Source organism: Rhinoderma darwinii, chromosome 8, assembly GCF_050947455.1.
Source record: "Rhinoderma darwinii isolate aRhiDar2 chromosome 8, aRhiDar2.hap1, whole genome shotgun sequence".
Lineage (NCBI taxonomy): Eukaryota > Metazoa > Chordata > Amphibia > Anura > Rhinodermatidae > Rhinoderma > Rhinoderma darwinii.
The window spans coordinates 46163393-46178726 of record NC_134694.1 but is presented as its reverse complement, the minus strand read 5'-3'; the positions used below and the strand labels follow the sequence as shown (position 1 = coordinate 46178726).

The following is a 15334-nucleotide window of genomic DNA, read 5'->3' as shown; positions in this document are numbered from 1 at the left end:
TTGAAAAAAGAAGACTAAGGGGGGACATGATTAACTTATATAAATATATTAATGGCACATACAAAAAATATGGTGAAATCCTGTTCCTTGTAAAACCCCCTCAAAAAACAAGGGGGCACTCCCTCCGTCTGGAGAAAAAAAGGTTCAAGCTGCAGAGGCGACAAGGCTTCTTTACAGTGAGAACTGTGAATTTATGGAATAGCCTACCGCAGGAGCTGGTCACAGCAGGGACAGTAGATGGCTTTAAAAAAGGGTTAGATAATTTCCTAGAACAAAAAAATATTAGCTCCTATGTGTAGAAATTTTTCCTTCCCTTTTCCCTTCCCTTGGTTGAACTTGATGGACATGTGTCTTTTTTCAGCCGTACTAACTATGTAAAGGCCAGCAAGATATTGTCGTGTATTAAAAGAGGCATGGACTCGCGGGACAGAGATGTAATATTGCCACTTTACAAAGCATTAGTGAGGCCCCATCTAGAATATGCAGTTCAGTTCTGGGCTCCAGTTCATAGAAAGGATGCCCTGGAGTTGGAAAAAATACAAAGAAGAGCAACGAAGCTAATAAGGGGCATGGAGAATTTAAGTTATGAGGAAAGATTGAAAGAATTAAACCTATTTAGCCTTGAAAAAAGACGACTAAGGGGGGACATGATTAACTTATATAAATATATTAATGGCACATACAAAAAATATGGTGATATCCTGTTCCTTGTAAAACCCCCTCAAAAAACAAGGGGGCACTCCCTCCGTCTGGAGAAAAAAAGGTTCAAGCTGCAGAGGCGACAAGGCTTCTTTACAGTAAGAACGGTGAATTTATGGAATAGCCTACCGCAGGAGCTGGTCACAGCAGGGACAGTAGATGGCTTTAAAAAAGGGTTAGATAATTTCCTAGAACAAAAAAATATTAGCTCCTATGTGTAGAAATTTTTCCTTCCCTTTTCCCTTCCCTTGGTTGGACTTGATGGACATGTGTCTTTTTTCAGCCGTACTAACTATGTAACTATGTAACTATGTAGCATAAGGAGGTGCAACGTTAGACCCCATGGCCGTGCCGCAGATCTGTACCTAAAATTAATCACCAAACATGAAGACATTTTCAAGAAGCACTAGGTCTAAAAGTTTAAGACATAACACCTTGAATTCTGAGGACATCTCGGTGGCTGTAAGGAGCTGGTTAATGGCTCATATACCCTTCTCATGTTCTATCGAGGTGTATAAACTATTGACATCGAAGGTCGCAAGAATACATGAAGGGTTAACTTGGGATTGTACCTTAATCTTATGAAGGAAATGACCAGTGTCTAGTATGAAAGACTTGGTGGATTTAGCCATGGGAGTAAAAATTTTCTCTAAAAAAATGGAAAGTGGAGAAAGAATGGATTCAGTAGAAGCCACTATGGGTCTACCTGGTGGATTTTGAAGTGATTTGTGGATCTTTGGCAAAATGTAAAAGACGGGAGTAACGGGATGGGGAGTTTGTAGATATTTGAATGTTTTCTCATCAATGGTCCCTAAATGATGGTAATACTCAAGGATAATAGCAATCTTCTTGCGAATATTGGGAGTGGGGTCACTAGAGATTTTCATGTATGTATTAACATCGGACAATTGTTTCTCTACTTCAGATATGTAATCTGCTTTATCCCAAACTACTATCGCCCCTCCTTTATCAGCAGGCTTAATCATGATGTTCTTATTAGCTCTCAAAGAAGTTAATGTATTGAACTCATCATGTGACATATTCCGATGATGTGGATATAAACCTAGTTTATATTTTTTGAGGATACTTTCACAATCCCTTTTAATCATTTCAATTGTTGACTCTGTGGCGTGGTATATTCTAGGAGGTGAGGTTTTATTTTTATTTTAGCTCCAATAACACATTTATTCTTGCTGTTACTTACACTTTAGTGCTTTCTTGCTGGCTGACATCTTTCATGCGTTCCACAATGCCATGGCAACCGCGGGCGTGCGTTTCAACTACGCACATTACATAATTAGGCCACGCCGCTGGCGCATGCGCATCTTACCAATCAGTGCACTTCCATTTCCTGTTATAAGTCCCGGGGATGCAGCACACTGAAGCAGACAGCACGAGCAGATACACATGCAGAGCGTCTGGTAGACACCTCGTTACACAGTTCCATAGCTTCATTCAGGTAACATTTGCTTCATTCACCATCTTCTACAACATATTTTTGTTTATATTATTCTCACGTCATACGTACTTCTGGTTCATCCTGTTCTATCCACACCACCGGTATCTTATGGTATGGTCCTGTGGGGTATTTTGTTAATACCCCTCCAACTATTTATATATAAGCTGTTTACTAATCATCAATCTATGCATATTTATGACTTTAGGTCACCAACCAGTACTATTGTGAAATTTAGCAAATAATTTAATATGCTTCTGACCGGCCAATATTCTTGTTACAACCTATTATCCAATCAATGTATTCTTAATCTTGGTTACTTGAGACATCCTAGGTGTCATTTGTCTATGCTAGTATAGGTTCATCCATATGTCTTTATTTATGTTTTATGTTCGTTATGCATTTTTTCAAGTGTTTGTCTTTCTGTATTAAATCGACTTTATTTTATATATAATTGTATGCAACATACTTATGATGTATATTCTTTCTTTTCTGTACATTAGTTTAAAGTGATTTTGAAAAAGGCCAGAGTTGGCCGAAACATCAAAGATTTATTTCAGTGAAGATTAAACTGAATATCATAAAATACAAGAATTAAATAAATCTTATCCATTTATACATTTGAGTGCTTGGGTTATTGGCTGAATGACTATTGTGGGTTTACCAAACCCGAACCCTCACAGCACCTCAACATCTCTACCAGGAGTGCTATCAAATTTTCTATATACAACTTCTCCCAAAGCGACACGTCTCTTCCAGCAGGTGAGATGAGATATCTGTCCCATGTGATTGCTGCAGCCAATCACAGGATGCAGCGGTCACATGGAACAAAACCACGTCATGACGTGGCTGTCCCATATGACCACTGCAGCCAATTGAAGGCTACAGCAGTCACATGGGACAAAACTATGTCATGACGCAGCTATCCCATATAACCACAGCAGTCAATCATAGGCTGCAGCGTCACATGGGACAAAACTACATCATGATATCATTTTGTACCACGTGACCGCTGCAGCTATCACATGGGACAGCTGTGTTATCTCTCCTGTTGGCAGGGACGCGTAGGAGACGAGGTGAAGTGGTGAGAATGTATTTTACTTGGACACAGTCCTAGAAGACATCAGAGAGTCTGACAGGGCTAACGGGGTACTGGCGATTCATGACAAATTTATTCAGCCCAAAATGAATTTCGGGGATGATTCAATAGAATTTGCCCCGAAACTAATTTAAGGAAATTTGCTCATCACTACTTTTACCATCGGCCGTTGCAAAGGGAGTCTACTCTGGGATAGAGACCTGGGAAACCCCAGCTGTGAGGTCCCGATCCCCATATAGACGTTAAAGGGTGAAAACATGGGGTACCCTTAGACTTAGTTCCACGTCAAATCCCTTGGTGACACAGTGGATTCACACCATCCCCTGTAGGCTATGTGGCAGTGTCATTATCCACAGGCCCTGTAATAAATGGTCCAAAATTCCACCTCAACTTTGTGCAAATCTACAGTAAAGCTGTGGTGGGGGTTGTTGCCGCTAAAGGGGGATCTACAGGTTATTACATTTAAGAGTAGTCTTACTTTTTCTCCATGCACTGTGGATATTTACTCAATGTGCTCAATAAAAGTCATGAACGGTACAACTGGTTTGTGTGTTATTAGTTTAGTTAGATTGGGCACGTCTGTAATTGTGATTTAGATAACAAAATCAAACCACATTTTATTAGTAATCCAGGCAGAAATTTAGGTAATTCCAAAGAGTTCCCCTAATTTTCCTTGCATCTGTAGATGATACATGCTGCAGTTTTAAGACGCTCTACAAAGTAGTTTCCTAAACATACATTGCATAAATATCTATACCAGTTCTAAAGCCACTTACCCACTGAAGTCTGTTATGGAGCCCTGTCTTTGCCTGGCTTACGCAATTATACATTATCCATAGAGTGTATTATACCGCAGCCCACACAGGTTTCGTGAAGACTATGCGGATGAATGCCCTAAATGACACTGTCATTCTCGTGCCTTCTTTCACCTTGTGATGTCTTGGGGAACAAATAAACTAAAGTTTACTGTATAAAATGGATGTTTCTCATTGCCATATATGATAAGATGTATCTTCATTTCTTTTGTGAATCAATAAGAATCCACAATTCAGAATATCTTAATGACAATAGCAATAATAACAATAAAAATAATATGCCAAGTCATGTTAGATTCAAATTAACTATACTTTATTGGCACTGGAAGTACAGAAAAGTTCAGATTACAAAGTGGAATACAAAACAGATTGTAACGGATTCTGCACTCTTTTAGTAAGAAATGGACTAAATTATTTTTCCCTATATGCGGTTATAAACCATCAATATAATTTACAGCCACAGACTATAGTTTAGAAAAAAATATTAACACTTCTCATGGGTAAATCCCCATACAGCCAAGAATGACAGGGTTAACAAGCAAACGTCTGTGACATAAAAATCTCATAAATCCGCCTTTAATACTGAGAGCTCTGCGAGTGTTAAATTTTTTCAAAATAACTTTTCTTATACAGTATACAGTTGCATTTTGTTTCTCAAGGGCTGCTTGCCTTGTCCTCTGAGATTTACTAAACTGTGCATAGCTAGAAAAATACTTATATCAGAAAAAAAATATATAAATACTGGTACAGGGGGATGCCAGCATGGAGCAGTAACCAAGGTAAAAAACTCATCCAAGCAAATACTATCCAGAGCATGGATTGGCAACGTTAGGAGATCCTACTATGAACCAAACAGGTTTATTACATTCTGCAAACAACAAAGCAAAGATGTGGTTTATACCTTAGCATCACAGGGTGGATGTGGGTCCAATGTGTAATAGACATTACACACAATCTGAGGCACAAATGGTAAAAAAGGCAAATTTCCCCATTTTTAATATGTAACTGTGTAATACATTAGTTATTGATTTTCGACAATAAATAACTATAAATGATCCCAGGAGCACTAGAAGCTGTTCTCTAAAGAATGTTACAACTTTTTTCTAATTCTTAATACACAATTTAAAGAGGAACAAAGGTATGTATGGCAGTCAATACCAAGTGATGGGACTGCACAGCTCCTTGTAACCAGTGCAAGAAAATAACAGCATGTTTAAAAATTTGGTCTTGATAAACTGAAAATATAATAGGCACACAAAGCTGAACTATGGCAGAAGCTTGTTAGGAAGAGACACTTGGGGCAATACACTTCAAAACTGCTGGAGAAATATAAAGAGTTTTCTGAGGCTGGCTGGTTAATATCCTTGGAAAAAAACAAGTTTATATAGACAGAATCCTCTTCCTGTATGAGAGGAAAACTTGAAATACTACAGGCCTGTGATTGTACTGCATCGAACTCTGACTCAAAGTGGTACAGCAGTTCCAGCTGAGCCATTGAAAGGAAGGAGACCAATGTGTGAAATAGAGAAGATTATTATATAGGCGTTACATTGATTCAAATTCATCTATACGCTGCTTGGTATTGCCCTGGCGGATCTGGCGAAGGGTCTTATACTTGTCTCTTCCAGCGCGCACATTTTCAGCATGCAAAAGATCATTTGCCGTCTTCTTTGTATCATCTCTGGCCTGTTCCAGCTCGCAGCTCAACAACTGCAAGAATGAGAGAAAGGATTACAGACAGTCATCATTAGGGCGTGTTGGGCAGCCGCCCGGGGCCCGAGGCTCTCAAGGTCGCCCAAAGTACGCTGCCATTTTGCCGTGAATCGCGGCAAAAACCGCACCAAATCTGCATTGTGTATGTCCTGCAAAAGGACCTGCAGACATAAGGTCACATGACCTTATGTCTGCAGTTCTTATTACGGTTTAGAGACCTGCTGGTCACATGACCGCAGGTCCTAGAACAGCAGCAAGACCCTGTGTTCGTTTAAGGGGTCTGTATTTAGGGGGTCTGTATTAGTTTAAGGAGTCTGTAAATAGGGGGTCTGGTCTCTGTATTTAGGGGTCTGGTGTCTATTAGTTTATGAGGTATGTATTTAGGGGGTCTGTATTAGTTTAGGGGGTCACATCTTGGGGTCTGTATTTAGGGGGTCTGGACTACAGTCTGTATTTATTTATGGTGCTTGTTCTGGGGTCTGTATTTGTTTAGGAGGTCTGTTCCGGGAACTGCAATAGTTTAGAAGGTCTGGGATCTGTATGTATTCTAGGATCTAGTCTGGGGTCCGAATTTATTAATCTGAGTAAAAGTGGTTGTCCGGGCACATGGATAGGTCATCAGTATGAAAAACCGGTCCGTGTCGGAACACCCCTTTTAACCCCTTCCCTCTTTGGCCGCTTTTGACCTTCCTGACAGAGCCTCATTTTTCAAATCTGACATGTTTCACTTTATGTGGTAATAACTCCGGAATGCTTTTACCTATCCAAGCGATTCTGAGATTGTTTTCTCGCGACACATTGGACTTTATGATACTGGCAAAATTTGCCGATACATTCAGTATTTAATTGTGAAAAACACCAAAATTTAGCGAAAAATTGCAAAAATTAGCATTTTTCTCAATTTAAATGTATCTGCTTGTAAAACAGGCAGTTATACCACACAAAAATGTTGCTAACTAAAATCCCCCATATGTCTACTTTAGATTGGCATCGTTTTTTGAACATCATTTTATTTTTCTATGACGTTACAAGGCTTAGAACTTTAGCAGCAATTTCTCACATTTTCAAGAAAATTTTAAAATGCTATTTTTACAGGGGCCAGTTCAGTTGTCAAGTGGCTTTGAGGTCCTTCGATATTAGAAACCCCCAATAAGTCACACCATTTTAAAAACTGCACCCCTCAAAGTATTCAAAACAGCGTTTAGAAAGTTTCTTAACACTTTAGACATTGCGCAGGAATTAAGGCAAAGTAGAGGTGAAATTTACAAAGTTCATTATTTTTTTCCAGAAATTCATTTTGAATCCATTTTTTTTGTACCACAGAATGTTTTACCCAAGAAATGCAACTCAATATTTATTGCCCAGGTTCTGCAGTTTTAGGAAATATCCCACATGTGGCTGTAAAAGTGACCCCATTTGGGAAACTACACCCCTCGAGGAATTTATCTGGGGGTGTAGCAGATAATTTTTGGAACTAGGCCATGAAAATGAAAATCTACATTTTTTCAAATAAAATGTAGGTTTAGCTAATTTTTTTCATTTCCAAAAGAACTAAAGTAGAAAAAGCACCACAACATTTGTAGAGCAATTTCTCCTGAGTAAAACAATACCCCACATGTGGTAATAAACGGCTGTTTGGACACACGGCGAGGCTGAGAAGGGAAAGAGCGCCATTTGGCTTTTGGAACTCAAATTTAGCAGGAATGGTTTGCGGAGGCCATGTCGCATTTACAAAGCTCCTGAGGGGACAAAACAGTGGAAACCCCCAACAAGTGACCCCATTTTGGAAACTACACCCCATGAGGAAATTATCTAGGGGTACAGTGAGCAGTTTGACCCCACAGGTGTTTTACAGAACTTATTGTAAATATGCCGTAAAAATGAAAATCTACATTTTTTCAAAGAAAATGTAGGTTTAGGTATTTTTTTTTTATTTCCACAAGGACTGAAGGAGAAAAAGCACTGCAACATTTGTAAAGCAACTTCTCCCGAGTAAAACAATACCCCACATGTGGTCACAAACATCTGTTTGGACACACGGTAGGGCTCAGAATGTTTAAATGAGTGCTCAAATGAGCACCATTTGGATTTTGGAATGGTTTCTGGGTGTCATGTCATATTTGCTGAGCCCCTGTAGTTATTCACTGACAGCAAGCCTATGAGGACACGCCGCAGGCGGGTCCTCATCGGCTCCCGTACAAGGCAGACTCGGACGCCATTTTCTGGCGTCCGATTGCCACAGCATCTGAGGGGTGCAGCATTTGAGGGGTTAATCTGCCGGATCGGAGAATAGCTCCGGTCCTGGCAGTTACAGGAGGGTGCCAGCTGTATAATACAGCTTTCACCCCGCCGTGATGATGCCGCCGTGATGCGATTGCATCACTGGGTTGCCGGTCGGGTGAAAACCTATCAGATGCTGCGCTCTATTGAGTGCAGCATCTGAGGGGTTAATCTGCCGGATCGGAGAATAGCTCCGGTCCTGGCAGTTACAGGAGGGTACCAGCTGTATAATACAGCTGTCACCCCGCCGTGATGGTGCCGGCTCTGCTTCTGAGCCCGCACCATCACTGCGCCGTACATATACGGCGCTTTGCGGGAAGCACCTCCCGACAGCGCCGTATATATACGGCGGATGTCGGGAAGGGGTTAATGTATGGGCCTGAGCCTTGTTGTCTCTATTTTTGTGTCTCTATAAAGGCTGGAAATGGTTGCAGAAGCGAGGCGCAGAGATGTCTCCTCAGGAGAAGTCACCATAAAGGTCTGTGTCAGATGTAGAAGAAAACAGAACGGCTCCCATCAGAAAAGACATCACTTGTGAGTCACTGGATCTATAGAGGATCTGTCCCCTCTCCTGACAGGTTTGTTATAGGAAATCCTTGTATTCCACATAAAGTCTTTGTGTACCCAGGACTAATAGACAAATACGTGTTACCATTCCCATTGTGAAGAACATGTGTCCCTATACAGTGTGATACAGTCAGCAATGGTTGGAGTCTGTCAGTATGTAGGTACACAGCCCTTTGACAAGGGGAATCGTAACACCCATTTGTCTATGCTCGCACAAAAAGGTGGTGTTCACTATAGACACGGCAGAGCAGCGGTGGGGAAGGGGGGTCCCAAGTTTGTGGAACAGCCCAGGTATACTATCATGGTATACTTATCGGCCACTGATTACAGCAACCATTTCTACATGGTGACAGATCTGTCCAGATACTTTTTAGCTGAAAGAGTTACATGAGGGTAAATTGGATTTCATCAAATCCGTTCATACTCATCGGTAGTGAATCATACAATGTTAAGAACTTTTAGAAGCTCTGACTCGGGGCTAGAGAGCCACATGAAATAAAAGTATTACCTGAAGGTGTTTTTGAACCCTCTCATTTTTCTCTGCCTCTGTAGTCCGGTCTTCTTCACTCCGGTCTTTAATTGTAGCTTCTGCTTTCAGTTCAGCACTGGCCTCTGCACTGTTCTCATCTTGCTCATCATCATGTTCATTCTCTGCGTGTATTGGCTCCTGTACATGAGGAGTGGTCATTACATGTTTCAGTTCTTCCTGGGTCTTTTCTAAATCGTCTTGCACAGCCTGGGCCTGCAGAAAGGTTGTTAATAAATATCTTACTAAAAAAATGCAACAAGTCACAAATGCTAAACTCTTCTCATTCAAATAGTTTATTGATATCTGGGGGGTTCCAAGAACAGAGATAAATGCAGAATAATTGTCATTGTCATCTTTTTTTCTGTGATTTTTTTTGCAGATTTTGACTTTCATGATCCACCTTATAACCACACCACTTATTCCTGGTCACAGGGGATAGGAATATACATTTTGTGTTTGTAATAAGGTTGATACTACTAACCTCACTTATTTTAATTAATTAGGAGTATGGATTAGGGAATGGTAGAACTCATATGAGCTGCCAGTGCCTGATATTCAGGAGAACAGTAACAAAGGTTCTCCACCCAATATTCCCTGCTTAACACAGCTGTGCCCGAGGCAGGGACTGGGGCACAATGTATGCACATGGGTAAAGAATTAGTTAAGGGAGAGAAAACAAAAGTAGTTATAAACGGTACTTGCTCAAAACGGGCTGAAGTCAGCAGTGGGGTACCACACGGATAGTTGTTAGGCCCAATTCTTTTTAATCTGTTTATTAATGACCTTTCTGGATGGGAGGGATAGCAAGGTGTCAGTTTTTGCTGACGATACCAAACTTTGTAGTAAAATGTAGTAAAAAAGCTTGCTAGTAAAATATTCCAGAATGAACTAGATAAGCTGGCAGCATGGGCAAAAAAATGGCAGATGAAATTTAATGTTGATTTATAAAAATAATAATGCACTTAGGCTGCAGTAATAGTATTAATGCATATACATAAATGGAATAAAACTGGGCATAACTGAACAAGAGGAGGACCTGGGTATTCTGATAACAAATAAGTCAAGCAGTTGACTCAATGTCAAGCAGCAGCTGTAAATAGGATATTATAGTGTATAAAAAGAGATAAAAAACAGTTATTCAAATTTAATATTACCTCTCTATAGCCACATCTTGACTAGGAGATCAGTTTTAAGCTTCACATTGTAAAAAGGAAATAGAAGAGCTGAAAAGCGTTCAAAGGCTAGAAAATTGGGCTTGTTCAGCGTGAAAAAAAAAAAAAAAAAGACGCCTTAGGGCCAGTTCACATTAGTGTTTGGGTTCCATTCAACCTTTCCTTCAAAGGAACTGATGAACGGGAACCCGAAGGGAAACGCTCACCTCCGTTTTGATTACCATTGATTTCCATGGTAATGCTTCCATTTCAGTGTTTCTGTTCCATAAAGTTTAAGGCTTTTTTTAGGGAAACAAAAGTACAGTCGACTGCGCTATTGTTTTCGTGAAAAAAATGTAAACTTTACGGAACAGAAACACACTGAAACTGAAGAATTACCATTGAAATCAATGGTAATGCAAACTGAAGCGGTAGTTTCCGTTTATCGGTTCCTCTGATGGAAAGGTTGAATGGAACCGTTGATCGGAACCCAAACAGTGATGTGAACAGGCCCTTAGAGGTTATCTTATAATGTATAAATATGTGTGGTCAATACAAAGAACTAGCACATATGATCTGTTCTTTCCAAGGACTCTACAAAGGACCAGGGGACATTCATTGCGTGTGGAAGAAAGAGGTTTCAGACATCAATATAGGAAAGGGTTCTTTACAGTTAGAGTAGTCAAACTATGGAATGCCATACCCAAAGAGGTAGTAATGGCAGATACTATGTCAGCATTTAACACCTTCCCACCGTAGTCATTTTTCGGATTTTCGTTTTTTCCTCCCCACTTTCCAAAAGCCATAACTTGATTTTTGCGGGACAGATTTTAGTTTTTCATGGCACCATTTCTTATACCATATAATGTACTAGGAAACTGGCAAAAAAATCCTTGTGGAGTGGAATAAGAAAAAAACAAACAGTGATTCCTCCATTTTTACGGCGTTCTCCGTGCAGTAAACCGACATGTTAACTTTATTCTGCAGGTCAATACGATTACGGCAATACCAAATCACTTTTACAAGGAAAAAACTAAATTGTCAAAAATAAAATTTGTATTCTGAGAGCCATAACTTTTTTTTCTTCCGTCGATTGAGCAGTAGGTGGGTGTATTTTTTTGCGGGACAAGCTGTAGTTTATATTGGTGCCATGGGGTATATGAAACTTCTTACTTAATTTTTGTGGCAGATGAGGTGAGCAAAAAAAAAAATAAAGATTCTGGCCGTATAATTTTTTTTTTACGCCATTCACCGTGTAGGTTAATAATGTTATATTGTGATAGTTCAACTTTTACAGATACAGCGACACCAGTTATGTTACATTTTACAGACGAATGGCATTGAGGATTATTACTAATCAAGCAATGAATGACATGTAATGGATTGTGTCTTTTTTTCAACCTATTTAACAAACTATGTGAAGACTTTTCACGAATAAGAATCCCAGGTCAAATATCTTTTATTTCAAATGGTTTACTATAGAAAGTAGTTGCAGTAGCCAAAAGTCTGAAAACAAAATTTGAGAGAGACAAATATAATATGTAAAGTTAATCTGAAATGGATACATCAATATAGTTGGCGCTAGATAGTATCAGTGTTAGGCTAAATTAACACTTGCATTATTTAATCCATTACTGTGATGTGTTTATAGATCAGAATAATGGATCTGTTAAAAATCCCATTGAAATCAATGGGATTTTTATTTGCATCTGTTAGAATCTGTTATCGTCTGTTATTTTAGTCATCCCATTTTTTATGGAGATGAAAGTACAGAATAGAGGACTTTTTTTTCTGTTAAAAAAAAAACGGATGTTTAACGGATAGGTTATTTTGATCATTGGTGTAACTATGTAAAACAGATACAAACGGATTGTAACCCGTTATTTTTATATCGTCCACTAAAGAATAACAAAAGTATATTACGGCTAGGGCAACGCAAACGTGAACATAGCCTTACCAGTCAGCATGAAATTATATAGGTGTTCAATGATCAGATTACATGAAGTGCAGATGACGGAGCACTACTATACTACTTGTAACTTCGTTTGAGGCAGATGGTCAAATCAATCAGCACTGTGATGGTATAAAGTGTGAAAGTCTTACCTTTTGCTGCCATTCTTCTGCCTCATTTTCTTTTTTCTTACGGGCAAGTTCTAGTTCACTGATTGTACTTGTCAGCTCAGCAAGCTCTGCAGCCTATATAGGAAAAATAAACACATTGAAATGCACATGCTGATGGGTTGAATTTTTTTTAAGCAAAATTGATCACGGTCATTATCTACATACACACTATAACTTGTCTAGGGAAATGACAAAATATTTTTGTTCACAAAGAACAGACTAAAATACAGACTAAAAAGGAAAACGACGTCTCCTGTGATAACAGAAACTGTAGCTTCTAACAGCGATGACTACTTATAGAGGGGGTAAAACACAATAATTAGCATTAAACTAGTTTTTAGCATGGCTGGAGTCTCATGCGAGCTTAGTGACATGACTATAGACTTACAGAAAGTTACACAAAGAAATCACATAGCAATAAAACCATGTGTACAATAAAACTCATGGTTTTATTGCTATGTGATTTCCTTGTGTAACCTTTTTTTGTAAGCTTTTGATTGGAATGTTTTGCACAACATTTCAGTTCCTGTACCGTCTGCTGGTAATAAGTTACATATATTTTAAAATGTAATAAAATCAAGAATTATTATTATTCGATTGCCTGATGTATATTGCAAGCCCTAGTTTCGGATTTTCTTTTATTTTGTAATATTTCAGAGGAGGCTATTACATTAAGTAAATGATATAGAGGAGGTGGAGCTGAGAAGTTTCGCTAGAAAAAAAATCAGAATTGTAACTAATTGATTTAAATGCCTGCTCACTCTGGGCTTATGGACTTACGATAGAGGTCAATCGTTTAGTGAGACCACCTTTTGAACTCAAAGGCCCAGGACACTCACACCCATTCCCAGTTTATAAATGAACTGGCCACATCTAAATCATTAGAAAGTTATAAATTAAACAAATACGCAAACTTTTAACAGTACAAATCTTCATATTGTAAACATACATATAATAATTCTAACTGGTGTAAAGCTTATCTCCACTTTCAGTGAAAAACGATTATTGTACAGGAGTGGGCACTAGAATTGCTTTTTAAAATCACTTGTATTACTGATTTGGCTTCTAGCAGCAGACACAGACTTTGTAAAGTCTGTGCTGCCGGCTGCTCTAACTCTGCTCGTCTCCATGGCTCCCGCATGCAATAACCGTTAGCGCTATAGAATTCTATAGCACTGGCAGCCTTCCTGGATCCCCACTGCAGGTGAAATATAGCATTGCATGGCTGCCATTTGAAATGAATGGCCGTCCATGTAATGCAAGGAAGAGCAGAGACAGAGCAGAGCAGTTCTTTGTTCTGGCACATAGAGGGGGGTTCGGAGCAGGGGAAACTCCTCAGAGACATTTATATACCCTTATAGGGTATATAAACATAGGTTATACAATGAATAAATACGGATTAAAAACAGTCCAATGATTACAAGCGCATTTTTTTTGTAAGCACCTGAAAAGTCCCATTAGACAGGACACAAACAGTTCCAACGAGACAGAGAACGGATTGTACATAGCATGCCCTGCACAGGTTGAACCATCACGCATGCTCGGCAACTGGTGAGCCTCTGGGAGATCTCTCCAATGAAATAGCAGTCCTCATGCAATAGTCACTCACCAGCTGTTCCTGATTTTTCATTTGGTCCTGTGATTGTTTTAGTAGAGCTTCCTTGGCTTCCTCAGCAGCCTGGCGCTCTCTGGCAAGTATCTCAGCCTCTTCCTGTGACCTTTTACGCTCTTCCTCTAATTCTAAAGCTTTTCTGGTCTGTTCCTCCAGTTCTGTGTGGGAAAAACAAAATATTTGAAAGTTAAATATTATTGCTTATTTTATCATGTACACACAAAAAAAAAAAAACAGCAAGTCTTCTTCTAATATGCTCTCCTTTGATCCCATTCCAGAATTAAAACAGAGAGAAATATTTAAAGAATTCTATAGTATATTCGCCCTAGTAAATCAGCCTACTCCTTATTACAAACTGTGCCTGTTTCATACAAGTGTAATTCGACGTGCATTTATAAACCCTTATTACGACTGCAAATTCCAGCCTGACAGCGAGTCTAGTGACACCAATCTATGTAATTAATGCAGAAGGAGCCACCCCCACTGCTTTGTCAGCAATGGGACACATGCAACACCAAGCCCCGCCCCATCAGCAGTATGTCAGCTGAAAATGGAGGTATCAGGAGGAAATTAAAACAGGAGTTCTTTGCAAGATTTCTACAATACTGTTTGTCAGCTTTGCAGGATTTCCATCATGATTCTGAAACAAACCATGTGAGCAAGTTTATCTTCGGTTTACTTCGCTCATTAATTTATAGGTTGAGTTCCTTTGAATACAAAAGAATCAACCAATGGTATCCAAAACAAAAATTGAACCAGGGATGTGTAGAGTTATTCAGGTAACGAGCTGGTTGGTTATGCTTTTGTACTGCCTAAGGCCCCATGCACACGGCCGTGCCCATAATCACAGCCCACAATTTCCAGGAATCCATCATGACCGCACCACAGGAGGAGGTTGCCCTATTGACCTCTGTAGGGACAGGAAGACAGAGAGGTTAAAAGGCCCCTCCCACCACCCACTTGCCAGTGTTTTTCAATTACTACACCAGGATGGATGCAACCCTATTTTATTTCTAGGGATAATAACTGACATGTTACCTGCACAAATCAGAATTTCAATAAGGGAGGGAATGTAAGGGTGCTTTCATGATGGATTCCTGGAAATACAATTACCGGTAGGTCTAATTCCTACTTTCCAGTACATCCCTCATGACCGCACCACAAGAGCAATACCAAATTATAATGCTCAGGGCGGGACTACGGATTGGAGGACTTTCCGTCCAAAACTTAAATCCGTATCTGACAGAACATCTAGCATATAATGTTTTCAAAATGTATGATGGCTTGACCAG

General features: G+C 39.5%; 1 protein-coding gene across 2 annotated transcripts in view; it reads right to left on the bottom strand.

Moving 5' to 3' along the window:
• Window positions 1-4360: 4360 nt before the first annotated feature.
• Window positions 4361-15334, bottom strand: part of MSN (moesin) — a 349029-nt gene continuing 338055 nt past the window's right edge. For both annotated transcript variants that reach the window (XM_075835638.1, XM_075835637.1), the window contains 4 exons: window positions 14040-14200; window positions 12413-12505; window positions 9138-9371; window positions 4361-5779 (listed from right to left, as the gene is read on the bottom strand). In XM_075835638.1, coding sequence (XP_075691753.1) covers window positions 5615-5779; window positions 9138-9371; window positions 12413-12505; window positions 14040-14200 — 653 coding nt within the window. In that variant the 3' untranslated portion in view covers window positions 4361-5614. The remainder of the gene's footprint in view (window positions 5780-9137; window positions 9372-12412; window positions 12506-14039; window positions 14201-15334) is intronic.